We start from the raw sequence: 15,990 nt of genomic DNA on the forward strand, positions 1-15,990 counted from the left end.
GTGAATACTTATAATTTATTGTGAAATACCATTTTTAAAATAATATAAATAGTTTATATGTTAGGTTAAATAACATTTTCGATTTTGTTTTTTTAACGTGGGCAGTGTGTCCTAATTTTTTTTTTTTTTTTTTTTTACATGCAGTGGCAGTACAAAGATCCGAGGTGTACTTGAACACCTCATTCACTGGGTCTCAAGAGAAACAGACGGGGAATCTCAGGACTGCGTCAACTGACAACAAATGTAAGTTTTATGATTTTATCTTAAAGTTTTCTTATAACTCACTGGTTTTTTTGAACGAACTAACGCTTAGAACATCTTTTTTTTTTGCCAGTTTTAACAACCTGTATTTGCGGTACACTCTGAAATACTGTTTTGGTTTCGGTTTTAAGAAGTTTTTTTTTTTCTGTCGTTTTTATATAATTCTTTTAGCGTGTTAAACGTAATTAAAAACGACTTGAGTACATTAAAACTGGTTGCTTATGTTTGTTGTAAAGTGATTCGTTAATCATAAAGATATGAGTAAGCGGTTTTGTAACAACCGAAAGCAAAATTCTAAATGCGCATGAAGGCGTATAAACAATGCCAGGAAGAATGTAGGCTGGCAACACAAGGGAGCTGCTTTCTGACGTTAAACTAAGCTGATCTGTGCTCACTGTTTACCGCAATCAAGCTCATGGGATGTCGTGTGTTTCGTTGCAAGACGGTAGGTCAGCATGGAGACCCTCCCAGAGGCAGCAGCAGTGACTGACCCCCCGGCTCACACCTTCTCTCAGGTGGTCTTCATCGATATCCCGTACTCATACCCGCCTTCCAGCCCCATCACCTGCCGCTTTACTCTCAATGCTGCCTTCCAGCCAAATCCCAGAGACTGGGTGGGCATCTTCAAGGTGGGCTGCCTCACTTACTTTTTGTTTATAGTCATAATAAATTAGAGCTACCAGCCAGATTTTTCTCCTTTTTAAGTCAAACTCACGTAAGACGTAGATTATTACTTTTACAGCAACTTGTCATGGTGAGTTTTTTTCTAGTTAGTGTGCCATTTTGTTCCACGTCTACCTTTGTATTAAGTAGGCCTCCATACACACAGGGCTCTGGTGACATCACGTAAAGATAAGGAGGCCTCAATGACCTTTGCCCTATGTCCTCCCCCTCTCTCACAACCCACTTTCCCGTCTGACAACTGTGAAATCAAGGAGCTGACGAAACCTTTAAAAAAAAAAATCAGTCAGAGTTGCTCATCCTCCATGTTTAGTCATGCTACACTTTAGCCTGTTGTGATGTCATCAACCCCAAAACACAGAAAGAATAATTAGTTGTTGTTTTCCCCCCCCCCTTAAGGTGTTTTGTAAAATCCTGAAGTAAAAATTTATACTTTGTCAGTATTTTTTTGTTTTATTGCTAGTGAGAAAAAAAACCCACCACTGGATAGTATCTTAACTGTGTTTTGTGTTTTTGATCAGGTGGGGTGGACCTCAACGAAGGACTATCACACATTTGTGTGGGTGGAGCCAGTCCATGATGCTCAACAGACAGAGATGAGACAAGCTGTATTTAAAGGTAAGTTTCACTTTCTCCGAAAGACCTTGCTTCCTGTTTGTCATGTACACTCCTCGTTGTGTGTCATACACTTTGTGAGCAAAAATTATCTTGGAATCTGTCTTTGCAAAGAACTGTGTAGCATGAAGTCGGATCCTGTTTAATCCTGTTTTTCATCCAGTGGATTTTCGTCTGGGAGAGATTTACTTTAAACATAGAGCTCATAATACGGTGAAAAATGTCAAATATTTAGAATTTACTAATGAAGTAACAATTGCAATATTCAGATATTTTTTTGTTAAGATGTCCCAAATAATTTTGGTAAAGTGGTGAGGATTTAGCTCAGACTCCCCTATAATTTTCTGAGTAAAACTAGAATAAGAGGTGTTTTGTTTTTTTTGTTGTTTTTTTTTCTTTTGGTAATTGATGTGCTGCACTTGGCACCTTTGCCTAGAAAAAGCATTATAGTTTGGAAAACTATACTGCAATTTTGCAACCAAGTGGTAGTGGTATCTGCAGCAAAGCAAAGAAAAAAGTTTTCTTTTTATTGAAAAAAAAAATTCAAAAAGGGGGACCGGAGGGTGTGCTCCAATTACAGGGTAAGGTCTATTCAGGGGCCCTGGAGAGGAGGGTCTGTCGGATAGTCGAACCTCGGACTCAGGAAGAGCAGTGTGGTTTTCGTCCTGGTCGTGGAACACTAGACCAGCTCTACACCCTCAGCAGGGTCCTGGAGGGTGAATAGGAGTTCGCCCAACCAGTCTACATGCGTTTTGTGGACTTGGAGAAGGCGTTCGACCTTGTCCCCAGGGGGACCTTGTGGGGGGTTCTCCGGGAGTATGGGGTACCGGGCCCTTTGATACGGGCTGTCAGGTCTCTGTATGACCGGTGTCAGAGTCTGGTCCGCATTGCTGGCAGTAAGTCGGGCTCGTTTCCGGTGAGAGTTGGACTCCGCCAAGGCTGTCACTGATTCTGTTCATTACATTCATGGACAGGATGGATGGGAAAAAAAAAATCACTTTTTAAATTTGTGAAATTTATGCCCATCCCAGTTCCTCCTTAAGGGCCCAGGAAAAATGCAATAGAGTTGGATTTATGGCCCAATCTTCCAACTAGAAGACAACCAATTAAAGCTACGGCGCAGCACCACTTGCATGCAGAACTCCTCTTTGGGTTGTGATAAACGATTGAACAACTCAATATTTTGTGTTCTATAGTTGACAATTGGAGATTTTTCTAATAAAAACTCTTATCTACAATTTGCAAAACTCTACAACAGTTTTCTTAGCATATATTGTCTGAGACGTCTGATCAATTTTGATGTTCAGCCATCTGTTTATTTACAATTTGTTGCTAATTTTTAAAGTGTTTTTAACGTTTTTACTCTCTAAACAACTATGTACAAAAGTAACAAGGTCACAATTTGGCGTCAGAGTTCATCCAGTTTGCTCTTTCGCTTTCCGGCCAGAGTACTACCTGCCTAAAGACGAGATCGAGTTCTACCAGTTCTGCTACATTGACAACAGCGGTCAGGTCCGAGGAGCCAGCACTCCTTTCTGTTTCAGAAATACATCAGAGCAAAACGCAGAGAGCATCGCAGATGACGACCTGCTGGTTATCACGACTCAGGTACCGTATGCAAATATGTACATAGATTTAGGTATGTAAACTTAACTTTCGTAACTGCTGGAAATAACCAAAACTGGACGGCACACTTAAAAAATCGTTTTAATTTTCCGATTTAATTCTCAGGGAAGTGAAGTGACTTTCCCTACAGTTGCGATAAGAGCGACTCAAACTTTCCAAATGCTAAGAGATCATCTACAATAAACTGAATTGAAGGTGAAGGTTCTGCATTCACACTGCCGTTTGGTCATTTCCATAAAGTTGTACTGGCTGGGATTTATGTAAATAAACATGATTTATAAGGAAGTGAGCATGTATATGTCACCCATGGTAATTGTAGTTCCCACTATGTTGTATTTTATTAATCTTTTTAAAGTGGTTTGAATCAAGTGGTCTTCGTTTTATCTGAAGCTCATTCAAAGTTTTCTTGTTCACAAAGTGAATAAAGAGCCAATTTAACACATATAAAACAGACATTCCTCATGATACAACATGACTGTTATTTCCGCTTTACCTCTTTATAATTGGACTTCAACCTAATTGGTGATGTGTACATTCAGGCTTGTTGATTTCTGCAACTTGTATTTAACCACAGGAGCAAGTTGAACAGAGTCAACGTGAGAAAGCCGAGCTGCAGAAGCAGCTGGATCTGATGAGAGCAGAAAACGAAACCTTGAAAAGCGCTTTGCTGAAGGATCAGAAGGATATCAGCAGCTCCAAGGTAAACCCCGTCACGGTTCCTTTGCTCATTGTGCAACACGGAGGGTCATTAAACTTTAAAGCGAACTTTGATAAGTTGACGGTTTGATTTGTTCAGGAGCAGAACGACCAGAGAGAGGCAGAAATGGCTAAACTGACCAAAGAAATTGATCAGGCGAAGGAGCACAATGAAAAACTCAAGCACACACTGCAGCTGCAGATGAAGGAGAACGACCACTTGAAGGTTCGTCATCAGTTCGTGGTGAAACTTAAGCTGAACTGTCAGGACGAAAAGCTAAATTTGATGCTACTGCTGCTACTTGTTAGGAGGAGATGGTGATCGAAAAGACCAAGCGGCTGGAGATCCAGAAACAAAACTCCACAGAGCAGGAAAAGCTGAACTCTTTGTCATCTAGAAGTAACGAGGTAACATGGCTTCACTTCAATCTCATTATTAAACTACAACGTACGCCAGCCTCTTCCTACGCTCATTTGTATCCACATTATTTCTCAAGGAGAAATATGATCGAGCAGTGATGAAGATCAATCAGATGAGAGAGGAGCGCGAGGAGCTGAAAGGGAAGCTGGATGCACAAAGTGATGAGATTGCCAAGTAATGTTTTCACTTTCTGTTTTTTCTTCTGGAAAAAGAAAATTTATTTTAAATGTTGGGTGGATATTTTATATTTTGCCCCATTAACTCTGTTAACCCAAAAAAAAAAGTGCATTTCAACCAACTGCCTTCAGGATATAATTTAACTTAATAATTAAATTGTAGTATGAAATGTACTGTAACTGTTCTGTGAATTATCCTTATTATTGATAGCTGCCCATAATTAGAATATTAGCATCCCCAGATTGAAAACCTGGTTAGTCATGTGACCAAACTGATTGGCAAAACTATTCATGCTTTTCCGTAAAACTCTGTTTTGTGTGTTTCAGGCTGAAAGCTAAACTCAGAGAAGCAGACCGGGAGTTGTCAAACACATTGGACCGCTCTGAGCTTCTGCAGGTAAACCTACAGTTGTTCTGTTTGTCTCTTTCTCATTACATTTAAATAATGACAGACTTATTCCCACTGCAAACTCTGATTCTGTAGAGCAGAGGCGAGTGTGAATGAGGACATATTTTTTTAACAAAGTGAGGATATTTGGGACCAGTTTAACCAATATGGGCACCTGAACCTGGAAATAATGTCCGAAAAAGTTCAGAAGGGATTAGCTGGAAGCAAAATGTAATTTTTAAATTTTCTTTTTTCAGAAGTTTTAGCCTTGTTGAGGGTTTAAAATGCGTCTTAGGCGAGGCTAACCGGAGGTCACCGAAACATCTATCGATCGTCGTGAAACGTGTGCTTCCTCATTACCAGGTTGATCTTCAGAGCACCACCAAAGAGAAGGATCGGATCGCTCTAGAACTGCAGAATCTGCAAAGTGTCAAAGGCAACATGGACGAAGTGAGAAGGGAGAACCAGGAACTGAACAGGAGGCTTTCACAGCAAGATTTACTGCAGAGGGCTCCAAAGGACGACCTCACGGTACTTTTTTTTTTTTTTTTAAACAAGGAAACTGAATCCCTCTTCAGAATACCGCTGAACAGATTTCAGGTAAATGTGACGAGGCTTAATGAATCGTCCTCTTCAGGCGCACTGTCAGGCCCTCTCCAAGCAGCTGCAGGATGCGCAGGCGAAGCTGCAGGCCGAGAGGGAGGAGACGAGGGCCGTCACCAGGCAGTGCGAGATCACAGAAAACGAGCTGCAGGACGTCAAGGAGCAGCTGACGAGTTTGGCCAGAAACTGTGAGATGGAGCAACGCCAAAGCAGCAAATATGAGGTGAATCTGGGTTAATTACATTTCAAAGAAAAAGATGCTGCTTACCTTTAGCCATCTGAAAAGGGAATTATTTTTGCACTAATTTCATCACACATTTAGAGAAGCAACTGTGTCTGTCTTGGATAATTATACTTCAGAGTTAAATCCACTGAGAACTGATGATTTATGTAGTGAGGGTTTAATTTTATCATTATCCACACTAAGGTCTATTTCTTAATGACTTAATAAAAATAAAAAAAACTACAAAAAAGAAGCCAAGATGGAACTAATTTACTGCTCTAGAAACTAACTCTGAGGGGAAACATTTTCTGAGTAAGAAATGAAATATTCAGAGTATTTTCTAATATAACTAAAGTGTTATTTTAATCAAAACTTTATTAAGATTATAAAATGGATTTATGGTTTTGTATCTGATTTTCTGATCTGATTGCTTTCTTATGTATTAAATGAAATTAACAGCTGTTGACAGAATAATGTTCATTGTGTTTTTTCGTTGTATGATGACGGTCATTCTCCTTCTGTATATTCTCAGATGCAAATCAAGGAGATGACTGCAATGCTCGCAGATAAGAACATCGCCATTGATGACATGGCACAGGAGATAAGGCTGATCAAACAAGAGAGAGATGAGCTCAGCAGAGAAGTCCAGGTACATGTAGAAAACAAATCGGCTCTAAATCTCCTACATGGTTTCAGAAATCTGAACCGTCTTCATTCTTTCAGACTCTCAAAGGTGAGATCGAGAGGCTTCGCTCACATTACTCAAACATTACCTCACCTGTGGTTGAAGAGACGCCCTACATGCAGCCAGACCCCATCGTAGCAGGCAGCGACACTCTTGCCAGCAGTAACCAGCAGGACGTCCTGGGTCAGCAGGACCACGTATACCACACCATAGGTGAGGGACGGACGCGTGGTCAGGCAGAACCAGGGGCGGTTGTCTGCTGTTCTGACAGCTTGCTCAAATCACAAAACAAGTATTTGGTTGAAAAGATTTTCAGATGTTTTTTTTTTTTTTTTCTTTTTCAGAAATGGTTTACTTGTCATGACGCTCAGTCCTTTAGCAAAATGATATTACTACATTTCTGGTCATTGACCTGCTGGTTTTAATTTTGTACAGTTCTTATTAGGAGCTTTAAAAAAAACAACTTTCAATTGAATATTGAATCAATATGCTTTCCAGAGAAATTTAAAACGCAGTCAGTAAAACATTTATGGTCAAATAAAGGAAAGGCACAAGGCTGTCTCTCTCTCTCTCTCTCTCTCTTCATTACTGAAAATCCAGTAATCCCCATGCCATTATAGGTCGGAGCTCAGTGCATAAATAAAACTCAAACACAAATGATTTTCTATTTTGCACATCTCAAAATTTAGACAAACTTAGCTCTGTATGCACCTTCTACCTGCCAGCTAAATCCCACTATTTCACCTGCTGCTTTCATCTCATGGAGCATGATGTAGCATGTCGTTGGTCTGTGCAGCGGTTTGAACTTGGTCCTTTTACTTTATCCTGGAGGCCTCTTGTTATCTGAGTACAGCCTGGCAGGGTCACGCATAAAACGCAACACGTCATATTTGTTGTGTTTGCCAGTGCAGCATTAATGAATCTCTAAGCTCTCTGCCAAACAAAGTTTTTTTTTTTGACACAATACATCATTTCCACTAGATTGATAATCGAAAAGACTTTCACAATACCAATAAATGGCATCAGTCAGTATTATCTGTTATGTGTTGCAAAAGGATTCATATTGAACGTGTTTTATTGGGATTCTGTTTAACAAACCAAGACAAAGTAGTGCACGATGATGGAGTAGAGGGAAAATGATGCACGGTTTTCAAAAGTTTTTACAAACAAGCCTGAGAGGTCGGTGTTGTGTTTACGCTCGGCGTACTGAGTCAGCTGGTGAGACACAGTTTACTGCAATTCACTTCCTTATTGATCATATCACTTTTTACGGTCTTTAAAAATGTCAAACATCTCATTTTGTTTTTCACAAAATGACTTTATTCCTTTTCTTTTACAGATAGCTTGGTGGTCGAACCAGTCGAGGAGGTGAGTAACGTAATTTTCTTCAGCACAAAACAGATCAACTTGTGAAACAAACACGTTCTATGCAGTTAAAATACTTACAATAACCGATCAGGAGCTGATAATCTGTCGATTTGTACTAGTTGGGTCTTTACTGTAAAGTTCTCTCTATAAAGTTACACGTGAGTTTAGTTGCATAAATACATCCAAGAACATTTATACCAGTGTGCTGCGGGCATATTTTAGTATTTGTCTACGTTTTCATGTTCCAGATGTCATTTGTTTGCTTTGGACTCTTTAGTAGCGACATCTGATTAATGCAGGTTAGGAACAGAGATACAGTTTCTACTTTCTTGGTCATTAAGTTTGTATCCAATTTTGCACTAAGTTAACCAAAGAAATGCAACAAATTGTGTCTTTGTGAAAAGCTGCTGGAAGTAAAGTCCCTAAAATTGCATATTTAATTTTGGTTCTTTGATTTTTTTTTTTTTTGTGTGTGTTCTCACAATAATGATTCATCCTTTGAGCTTAGGCGCTTTTATGTCGGAGTGATTAGGTCAGGGTTAGGAGACCAACATGGAAAATATGTCACCTAAAATGACCAGGTACTGAACCACGAATAAGGGACAAAATGGAGCCCAGAAAGCACTGAGACCTTCAATGCATTTTTTAAAAGATTACAAGAAAGTACATCTGCTTGGAAGCAGAGAAATCATTTTATTATAACGGGCACAATTTAGACCTGAACAAGAGGGAGAAAACGGCACACATTTAAAAAGTAGCATTCATATTTCTGAAACACTCCTCCCGTTCCAAAAGAAATGCTGAATGTTTTTGGAAGTAGAATAAAATCATTTGACTGTTTCATTAATAAGTGATAACATACAAATGTCTTAGACGACACCTTATTACATATCAAACAAACATTTGAACTCATCGGCGTAGGAAAGCTCAATGCCATCCCGCGCACCTACCAAAACACATAAATGGGGAAAACATCCCTCTGCACACATGATCCCAGGACGTCCACATGAGCGTCTGTTGACTGTTTATTTTTAAAGCGGACTTAAATCATAATCCCTTTCCTTCTTCCCTTACCTCTCTCTCTTTCTCGTGACGCCCCGTTTCTGGCAGCCGGCGCTGGTGTGTCGTCACTGCCGAGAGAGCTTCCCCGGCATAACCGAGCTGGAGCTGGAGCAGCATGAGCAGAGCCACCGGGTGTGTCCGTTCTGCACGATGATCTGCGACGGCATGGAGCAGTCCATATTCGAAGACCACGTCTACGGCCACGAGCTGTGAGAAGAGCCGCGTCGTCGTGTCGGATGGGTCTCGTTGGTTAACAAAAAAGAAAAAAAAGAGAGGGAGAAAGGAAAAAACAAAAAACTGACATTAGTATAAGCTAGTCATTTTAGTCGAGACCTGAAACCTGCTAGAATGATGAGCCGTCACGTCCACGTACGGAGAGCTAAACATCTTGAAATCATATCCCATTTATTTCTGCTTATTTTTTCCAAGTGATTAAATTCAATGAAAAAACTGTATTGCGTATAATAAACACGAAGAAAATCCCTTATAAATAATAATAGTAAATATCGGGATAGAATAATTAATTTCTAATCATAGATGAATGACTGTTAATGACTGAAATGATTGAAAACCAAAATGATAACCCAGCAGGATTGGTCAGATTTAAGTTTGATCAGCAGAAAGTCTGGGCTGTTGGATCCTTCAGCAACTGCCTGATGTGTAGATGCTCAGTTGATTCATTGACTTACCCGTCACTTATCTGTGTAAGTGGCAAATTAGTCCTTCTGAGAGCTTAACTGTTCTCATCAATATCTGTTTATTAAATCTTTCAATGTGGCATTATTAATCATCCATGTTCCATATTTACAGACGAACACTGAGCAGGCTGTGTATGCAGGACAGAGGTGGATTGTTATTTTGTGTTTGGGCGTTCTGATATAATATTTGAAAAAAAAAAAGACTAAATCCAAAGCTTTTCTTGTATTTTATCAACCTATTGAGATCTAAGGCTTAATTCTTGTTTTTATTTTTATAGTAACTTACTGTTTTGTTTTGAAGTCATTGCCAGCAATGTACAACAGTCCCATAAAACAGGATGTCAAAGCAGTAAAAAAAAAAAATCAAAATCAAACCAACTATGTGATAACTGTATTTTGTTCTACTCGTTTTAAAAATGAACAAAATCTGTTAGATTTCAAAATCATCAAGTAAATTAGCTTGTTATATTAGTTGATATCATTGTACTGTTTTCTTTTATGTAAAAAGTGATTGGAAATATTCAGTAAACATCCATAAAATGAACACATTGCGTTCAATAATTACAATCAGCATAAAAACTTGTTTAGTTGTTGGAAGTGACTAAAAATGAGTTGGGTTTCTGAAATTTAGAGAATTTGACCAAATTTTCTTTGTTTGGTCTTAATTATCACTGAAATGTATCAGTTAGTATGATTGTCGTTATTCAGCAGCCATTGAGAACCTCAAGTGCTTTTGTTTGAGCTTTCTCTTACACAAAAAATACAATTTAGAAAATCCAACCAATCAAAAATCTTTTTTTTTTAAAAAGCCTTAAAAGGTTTCACGCTGAATAACCTGTGGGACTCTTTGGGAGCGGGGCAGTTACAGCAAACGATTAGGGTTTAAACAGCATTTAAAGGTTATTATATTCACCAAAGCTTTGCACCTTTCACATTGTAACATAAATCCTGGTCTGCCATACTGAGATCAGAGCGCATTTAATATTATCTGATTAATTTCAAGCGTATCCTGGGTGAGAATGAGCGTAACCGACGAGAAGTGTGCATCACTGGAAATACTTTCTGCTGGTTTTGCTGCATAATAAAAGCTCGTACAACAAATCTGGTGTAAAGCTTTTTTCTTTAAAAGATTTTTTTTATGCAAGAAATTTTTAACATTTACATGTTTAGCACACAGAGAAATTCTCCAGTCATAAAAAAAAACAACCCTCCACCAAGATTACGCTGAATTTCCCATTCAATCACGTGACGAAAAAGTAATCACACTTCTTCCCTTGAACTTTTCCACATCATGTCAAAGCTTTCTGAACACCCAGAAAGTGAAACGTGGTGGTGGCAGCATCATGCTATGGGGAGAGAGCAGGTTAATGGGGGAAAAAGGATGGAGCTAAGTAAATGACCACAGTCATACAAGTCATTTTACTGGAGATGGTGTGCATTATTTATTTAAATTTAATTATTTCTTCATGTTTCATTAACGCATTAAAGACAGATGTAGGTTTTGCAGCTGTAGGCAAGTCTTGCATTACAACAATGGCTCTTTCCTGGTTCAGATGGAAGCGTATTCATGTACTAGAACGGCCCAGTTAAAGTCCAGAAATCAATCCAATTGAGAATGCTGAAACTAGGATTTTGAAATTGTTTTTCAGAGATGCCCTCCGTCCCATCCGACAAAGCCTGAGGCAAGAAAACTGGCAAAAATCTCATTCTCCTCAGAGCTGCAGGTGTAATTACAGCTCTTAGTGTCGAGCCAGGGGGGCTAAATACTAAACACAGCACATTTTTTAGATTTTTATTTGTAAAAAAAAAAAAAAAAAAAAAAAGCATGTGCAATCTTTCTTCCCCTTCATGTAGAGTTCCTATAAAATACACCGACTGTAATGTCACAAATATGAGAAGGTTCAAGGTGTGTGAATACTTCTGTATCCATGAAAGGGAAAAACTGTCGCCTTTTCGAGTCCGATGCTTGACGTGACGTCCGTCTGTCTGTCCGTTAGCTCCAGGCGGAGAACCCGCCCTTTCTGGCAGCACATCAGTGAACCAGTGAACACCTCCACCAGTCACAATATAACAATCCACCCACAAATCTCCTTAAGGCGTCATCTGATTGGCCTCCTCGGGCGTGACATCACGAGAGGTCAGCTCGGAGAAGAGCGCTGGCAGCCAGTACTGAGCCTCCCCGGCTGCTTGAGAGTCCAGCCAGGCCAAGCCTTCTTTCAGCAGATGATCCTGGAAATACGAGGAGCCAGACATGCAGAATATGAGAAGGCGGAGGTCCGGCAGGGGGCTCCGTGTTTATTTAGGTAACTTGTGTTCAACCCTGAAGACGTTTTATTGCTACATTTCAGCCCTGGTACATAGTTTGAGGGAGGGGGGGGTCTGTTTGCTGTGTAAGTCGTTACATTTCCTGTCTCCATTTGTATTGATCAGGACAAAAAGTCTCAGGAGTCTTTCTACCAGATGACACATGAAAATACCATGAGTAACAACAAAAAACATCAATAAAAAAATAGCAACAAAATGTAAGAATGTTGAAATGAAGAATCCTTATAAAGTAAAAAAAAAAAACATTGTTAAATTTTTTTTTGAATTTTAAAGCTTTTTATCATCTTTAGTGTTTTACACTTTTTGTGACTTTACTACCTCAGTTTTTGTTTTTTTGGCAAGGACAACCTTGTAAAAGAAATTTAAATCTAAAGAGGATTTTCTGGTAAAACAAAACAAAATACAGACTTTTGGAGCCCTTCATTAGGTAAGAAAATAAAAACCTTTTTAGCATAAGAGTCAGATAAGGATCTACTAAAGTCCCAGGCAAATATATAAATTTTGAAGACTTTACCAAATGGCATATCCAGAATTTGGTGATTAGCAAAGGTAAAATACTTATTCACATTTTGCAATCTAATAATAACAAACTTGCAAAACATGCATGGCAGAAAAACAAAAGTTAGTGGGAATCGCCAATTTATTAATGCTAAAATGTTACATTTGACCTGGTTGCTTAAGCAGACTGTTGGATAAACTCACCAGCACGTGACTCGCCCGTTCCTTCTCCCATTTCAGGCTGCCTTTGATCTCGCTTACAGTGACGTATCCTTTTTTCTACAAACCGAGAAAGAAACTAATTACTTCACACTGCAGCAAACAGACACAAGCTTCGGTTTTGTAATAAAAAACTCAAAAAAACCACATTTTTCAAACAGGAAATCAAGGAAGCAGATCTTTTTTTGTGATTTACTGGTCCACCTAAGCTTTAAGCCTCACCTCTGGTAATGAGATACTGATATGCAGAGCATAACATCCAAAATAGCTTGCAATGCCTCAGCCTCACTTTGTCCCTGGACCTTTCTGAATTTACAATCTTTCATCGAAGTGGTGCATAACATTAACAGGTTAGCCAGATTTCAAACTTATTGAACTTATTGGTTTTAGATGCCTCTAAGAGTGTCTCAAGCTCACATGAAGTGAACTTCCTCATTATGATTTTTAATCATGAAAGAGAATCACAAGTGTAGGGCATAGTTACACCTAGTTCTTTAAAACAAGGATGTGTAAGAGCATCAGACTCTGCTGGGTGATTTGTCAGAAACCGTCATCATCTTAATGAATGCTCACAAAATCTCCCCAAATTGGTCTTGACTCTTTGTGTTACCTCTGCAAGCTGTAAAACGACAGTGTGATCCATGTTCAGTTCTGCTGGGACTGACTGGACCAGGTAAGAACCGCCAACAGGAATCATCCCAAAACCGTTTCCCATCACCTTCAGTTTCTTTATGGCTCTGACCAAGTCGTCTCTGTGGAGGACGAGTTCAACATGGATCACTGAGACGTGATGCGGATCGGATCGAACGCAATTTGACCCGTTGAGGAACTTACTGGCTCACGTCCTGAGCATATTTACCCCGACCCTTCAGCACCCTCTGGTGGAGCTCGTCCAGAGTAATGAGTCCTGAAACACACGCAAACACCGCAGAGGATAAGAATGTGTGCGAGACGTTTTCACTCGACAAGCTCGTTTTAATAAGCCAAGGCAGCACAAAGCAAGAGTGTTCACACGCTGGGAACTTTTTCAGAGCTCGTTCCGTTAGAATCTCGAACGTATAAATATTCGACTGGGATTTCTGGTTAGGTCTTTCGTTTTTATGTTTGTCCCGCATTAACTTCATCCATCTTCCCACCAGTATGACTAGCTTTACTGTCCCTGTTGACGAAATTCACGATAACAAATAAATCAATTGTCCCGGTAATTATTTTGATAAATTATACATTTTTTAGACCATTTTCAAGTGTAATATTGACAGTAACATAACAATGCAGTTTTGCCGTTTGCGACCAATAAACTTCACTCTTGTAAAGAGCACTTAACACTGGAATTGCAAGATATTTTAATTGTCCAAAATAAAACACAACAACCAAAAACAATAAACAAAACAGAATAAAAAAACAAAACACTTGCAACCAAATGCATAACTAAAATAGATTATGGTTTATTTGTAAATAATATTGCCCTTTCAGAAATATTAATCATCAAAGTGGAAATTTTCAAGCTCATTTTAATTTATCATGTGGTTACTTGATTAATTGGTTATTGTGACATAATCATTTGAAGTTGTAGTAAAAGTTCAAAGGCCATGAATTATGAAAACTTACTGTAGCTGTCTGGAGGTAGCTATAATGTTAAGGACTGAGTTGACACTTGGAGAAAGAGTTGTAACTTTGGAGCTCTGGTAAAAACATTGAGAACTAATCATCTTTTAAAAAAAAAACAAAAAAAACTCAAACCTCCGTTTCTGTGTTTCAGGGCGAGACACACTTCGATGATCTGTACGCCAAGCTCGTAGTAGAAATCTCCCACACCGAGCATCTCAGACCAAAAGCCTTTACCAGCTGTGGGGAAACAAAGGAGACGTTTCAAAGTGTCAGTTGAGGCTTATTTGAAAGGAAAGTGAGGAAAACGTGCAAAAAAAAACAAAAAAGAATCAGTATTTTTCTTACAAGCTAGCGGGTCAACGCCAATGGTGGCACACATCTCCTGAAACTGGACCCTGAACTGGGAGCTCTTACGGATCTCTTGTTTGTGCTTGCTGGCAAACTCCTCCAGGTTGGATTTGAACGTTTCCAACTGTTTTGACATCTGGCCCATAAACAAAAGACACAGACTCAGCGAATAAGGTGATACTACTGTGTGGTAAATGTATGCATCAACACAAACAAGGCAGACTCGCACACAAGCTCACCTGAACTATCTGGTCCTCTGCAAGTACAGTTCCTCTTTCTTTGTATTTGGCCTAAAGAAAAGTAACAAACAGAGTAGGCATACAAAGCACTGGAAATTTTAGAAGTATAAACATTTATGTAAAAGAGCAGGTATGTTTCATAGATGAGGGAATCATCTATGAAACATACAATCACAATCTATAAGTGAATAATGAATACCCAGGGTTCTCTTTAGCTTTGATCACAATGTTAGACAGATCTTTGATTTAAATGAACTTCTATTTCCTCGGCATATGAGAGCTAAAAAATGTAACCTTTTAACTCCACAAAACATTTTGTAACCTTAAATCACTGTCTTTATGATGACATTTCGGCATCACAGCTGATGATTTACATATTTCACTTCAAAATTTTAGTTGTTTTAGATCACTTTTGAAAAGTTGTTACATTCACCTGTATATATTGGATTCAATTGATCAAACTATATTAAAACAAAGCACTATTCAAGACTTTTCATTGTCTTTTAAAACCAGACTTTGAAGTCACTATAAAGTTGCAGAGACGTTGAAATAGCGACGTAAATCCTTTAGAAACAGCTGTAAACTTACCTCTGCTAGCTTCTTTTTAGCTATCGCCCCAGCACCAACACCTCTGCGATGCATTTTGTCAAGATTTGGACCAAATATTCTATATAACGACCCGAACGTCGGTTAATTTCACCACACGAACCGTGCAGATATGTTTTATTTCATAGTAAACAATAACGAAAGTCTAACTGTAGACCATAGAGTGAAGCTCCACCGGAAACTTGTTACTTTCACTTCCGCTGGCCTGGCGAGCCGCTACCGGAAGTACGTAACTCTACTAACGAAATTTTGTGAACATGTCTTTTTTTAAATGTATTTATTTATTTATTTATTTATTGATTTATTTATTGATTTATTTATTTATTGCAGGTCTGTCATTTTCTTAATAAATTTAGTCATTATTTTTTCAAACCATGTACTCCCGTTAACTTTGTCTGCTTTTACAATTTGATAGATATCCTGAAAGAATTTTGTGTGACAAAAAAGCAAAAGCAGAAGACATATACTTATTCTTATTTCATTTATTTATGTTTTGGGGGTTGGGCGTGTGGGGTAAAATTAGATTTGTACATATATGTACAATAATCAGACGTCATCATAATATTTTTAAAATATTCAATCAGAAAATTTGGGGTTTTAGATTTAAAGTCATGATGATGATGGGACTCAAAGTCATAAATATG

The 15,990-nt window shown here is 38.6% G+C and overlaps 2 protein-coding genes across 2 annotated transcripts; one reads left to right on the forward strand and one right to left on the reverse strand.

Annotated features, from left to right (window-relative positions):
- The first annotated feature begins 144 nt into the window (after window positions 1-144).
- calcoco2 (calcium binding and coiled-coil domain 2) lies at window positions 145-10,604 on the forward strand. The gene is made up of 15 exons (XM_008437443.2): window positions 145-243; window positions 704-890; window positions 1,464-1,560; window positions 3,005-3,165; window positions 3,758-3,883; window positions 3,980-4,105; window positions 4,189-4,287; window positions 4,377-4,474; window positions 4,804-4,873; window positions 5,228-5,395; window positions 5,502-5,690; window positions 6,223-6,339; window positions 6,414-6,588; window positions 7,715-7,743; window positions 8,854-10,604. Exons 2-15 carry the CDS (start codon window positions 717-719, stop codon window positions 9,016-9,018), a joined length of 1,794 nt encoding a protein of 597 aa, XP_008435665.1. The 5' UTR covers window positions 145-243; window positions 704-716; the 3' UTR covers window positions 9,019-10,604.
- Window positions 10,605-15,567, reverse strand: snf8 (SNF8 subunit of ESCRT-II). The gene is made up of 8 exons (XM_008437444.2): window positions 15,329-15,567; window positions 14,741-14,791; window positions 14,499-14,637; window positions 14,286-14,390; window positions 13,380-13,452; window positions 13,156-13,297; window positions 12,531-12,605; window positions 10,605-11,732 (listed from the first exon to the last, which is right to left on the reverse strand). Exons 1-8 carry the CDS (start codon window positions 15,380-15,382, stop codon window positions 11,595-11,597), a joined length of 777 nt encoding a protein of 258 aa, XP_008435666.1. The 5' UTR covers window positions 15,383-15,567; the 3' UTR covers window positions 10,605-11,594.
- Window positions 15,568-15,990: the final 423 nt, after the last annotated feature.

Source organism: Poecilia reticulata, chromosome 19 (genome assembly GCF_904066995.2).
Source record: "Poecilia reticulata chromosome 19, P_reticulata-male-v2, whole genome shotgun sequence".
Lineage (NCBI taxonomy): Eukaryota > Metazoa > Chordata > Actinopteri > Cyprinodontiformes > Poeciliidae > Poecilia > Poecilia reticulata.

Coding starts and splice junctions, on each gene's coding strand:
- snf8 (XM_008437444.2), bottom strand. CDS start 15,382: ATGCATCGCAGAGGTGTTGGTGCTGGGGCGATAGCTAAAAAGAAGCTA. Junction 13,453..14,285: donor CCTGAAACACAGAAACGGAG/GTTTGAGTTTTT, acceptor CGTGTGTTTCAG/GACTCATTACTCTGGACGAG. Junction 13,298..13,379: donor TATGCTCAGGACGTGAGCCA/GTAAGTTCCTCA, acceptor CGTCCTCCACAG/AGACGACTTGGTCAGAGCCA.
- calcoco2 (XM_008437443.2), top strand. CDS start 717: ATGGAGACCCTCCCAGAGGCAGCAGCAGTGACTGACCCCCCGGCTCAC. Junction 4,874..5,227: donor ACCGCTCTGAGCTTCTGCAG/GTAAACCTACAG, acceptor CCTCATTACCAG/GTTGATCTTCAGAGCACCAC. Junction 5,396..5,501: donor CTCCAAAGGACGACCTCACG/GTACTTTTTTTT, acceptor CGTCCTCTTCAG/GCGCACTGTCAGGCCCTCTC.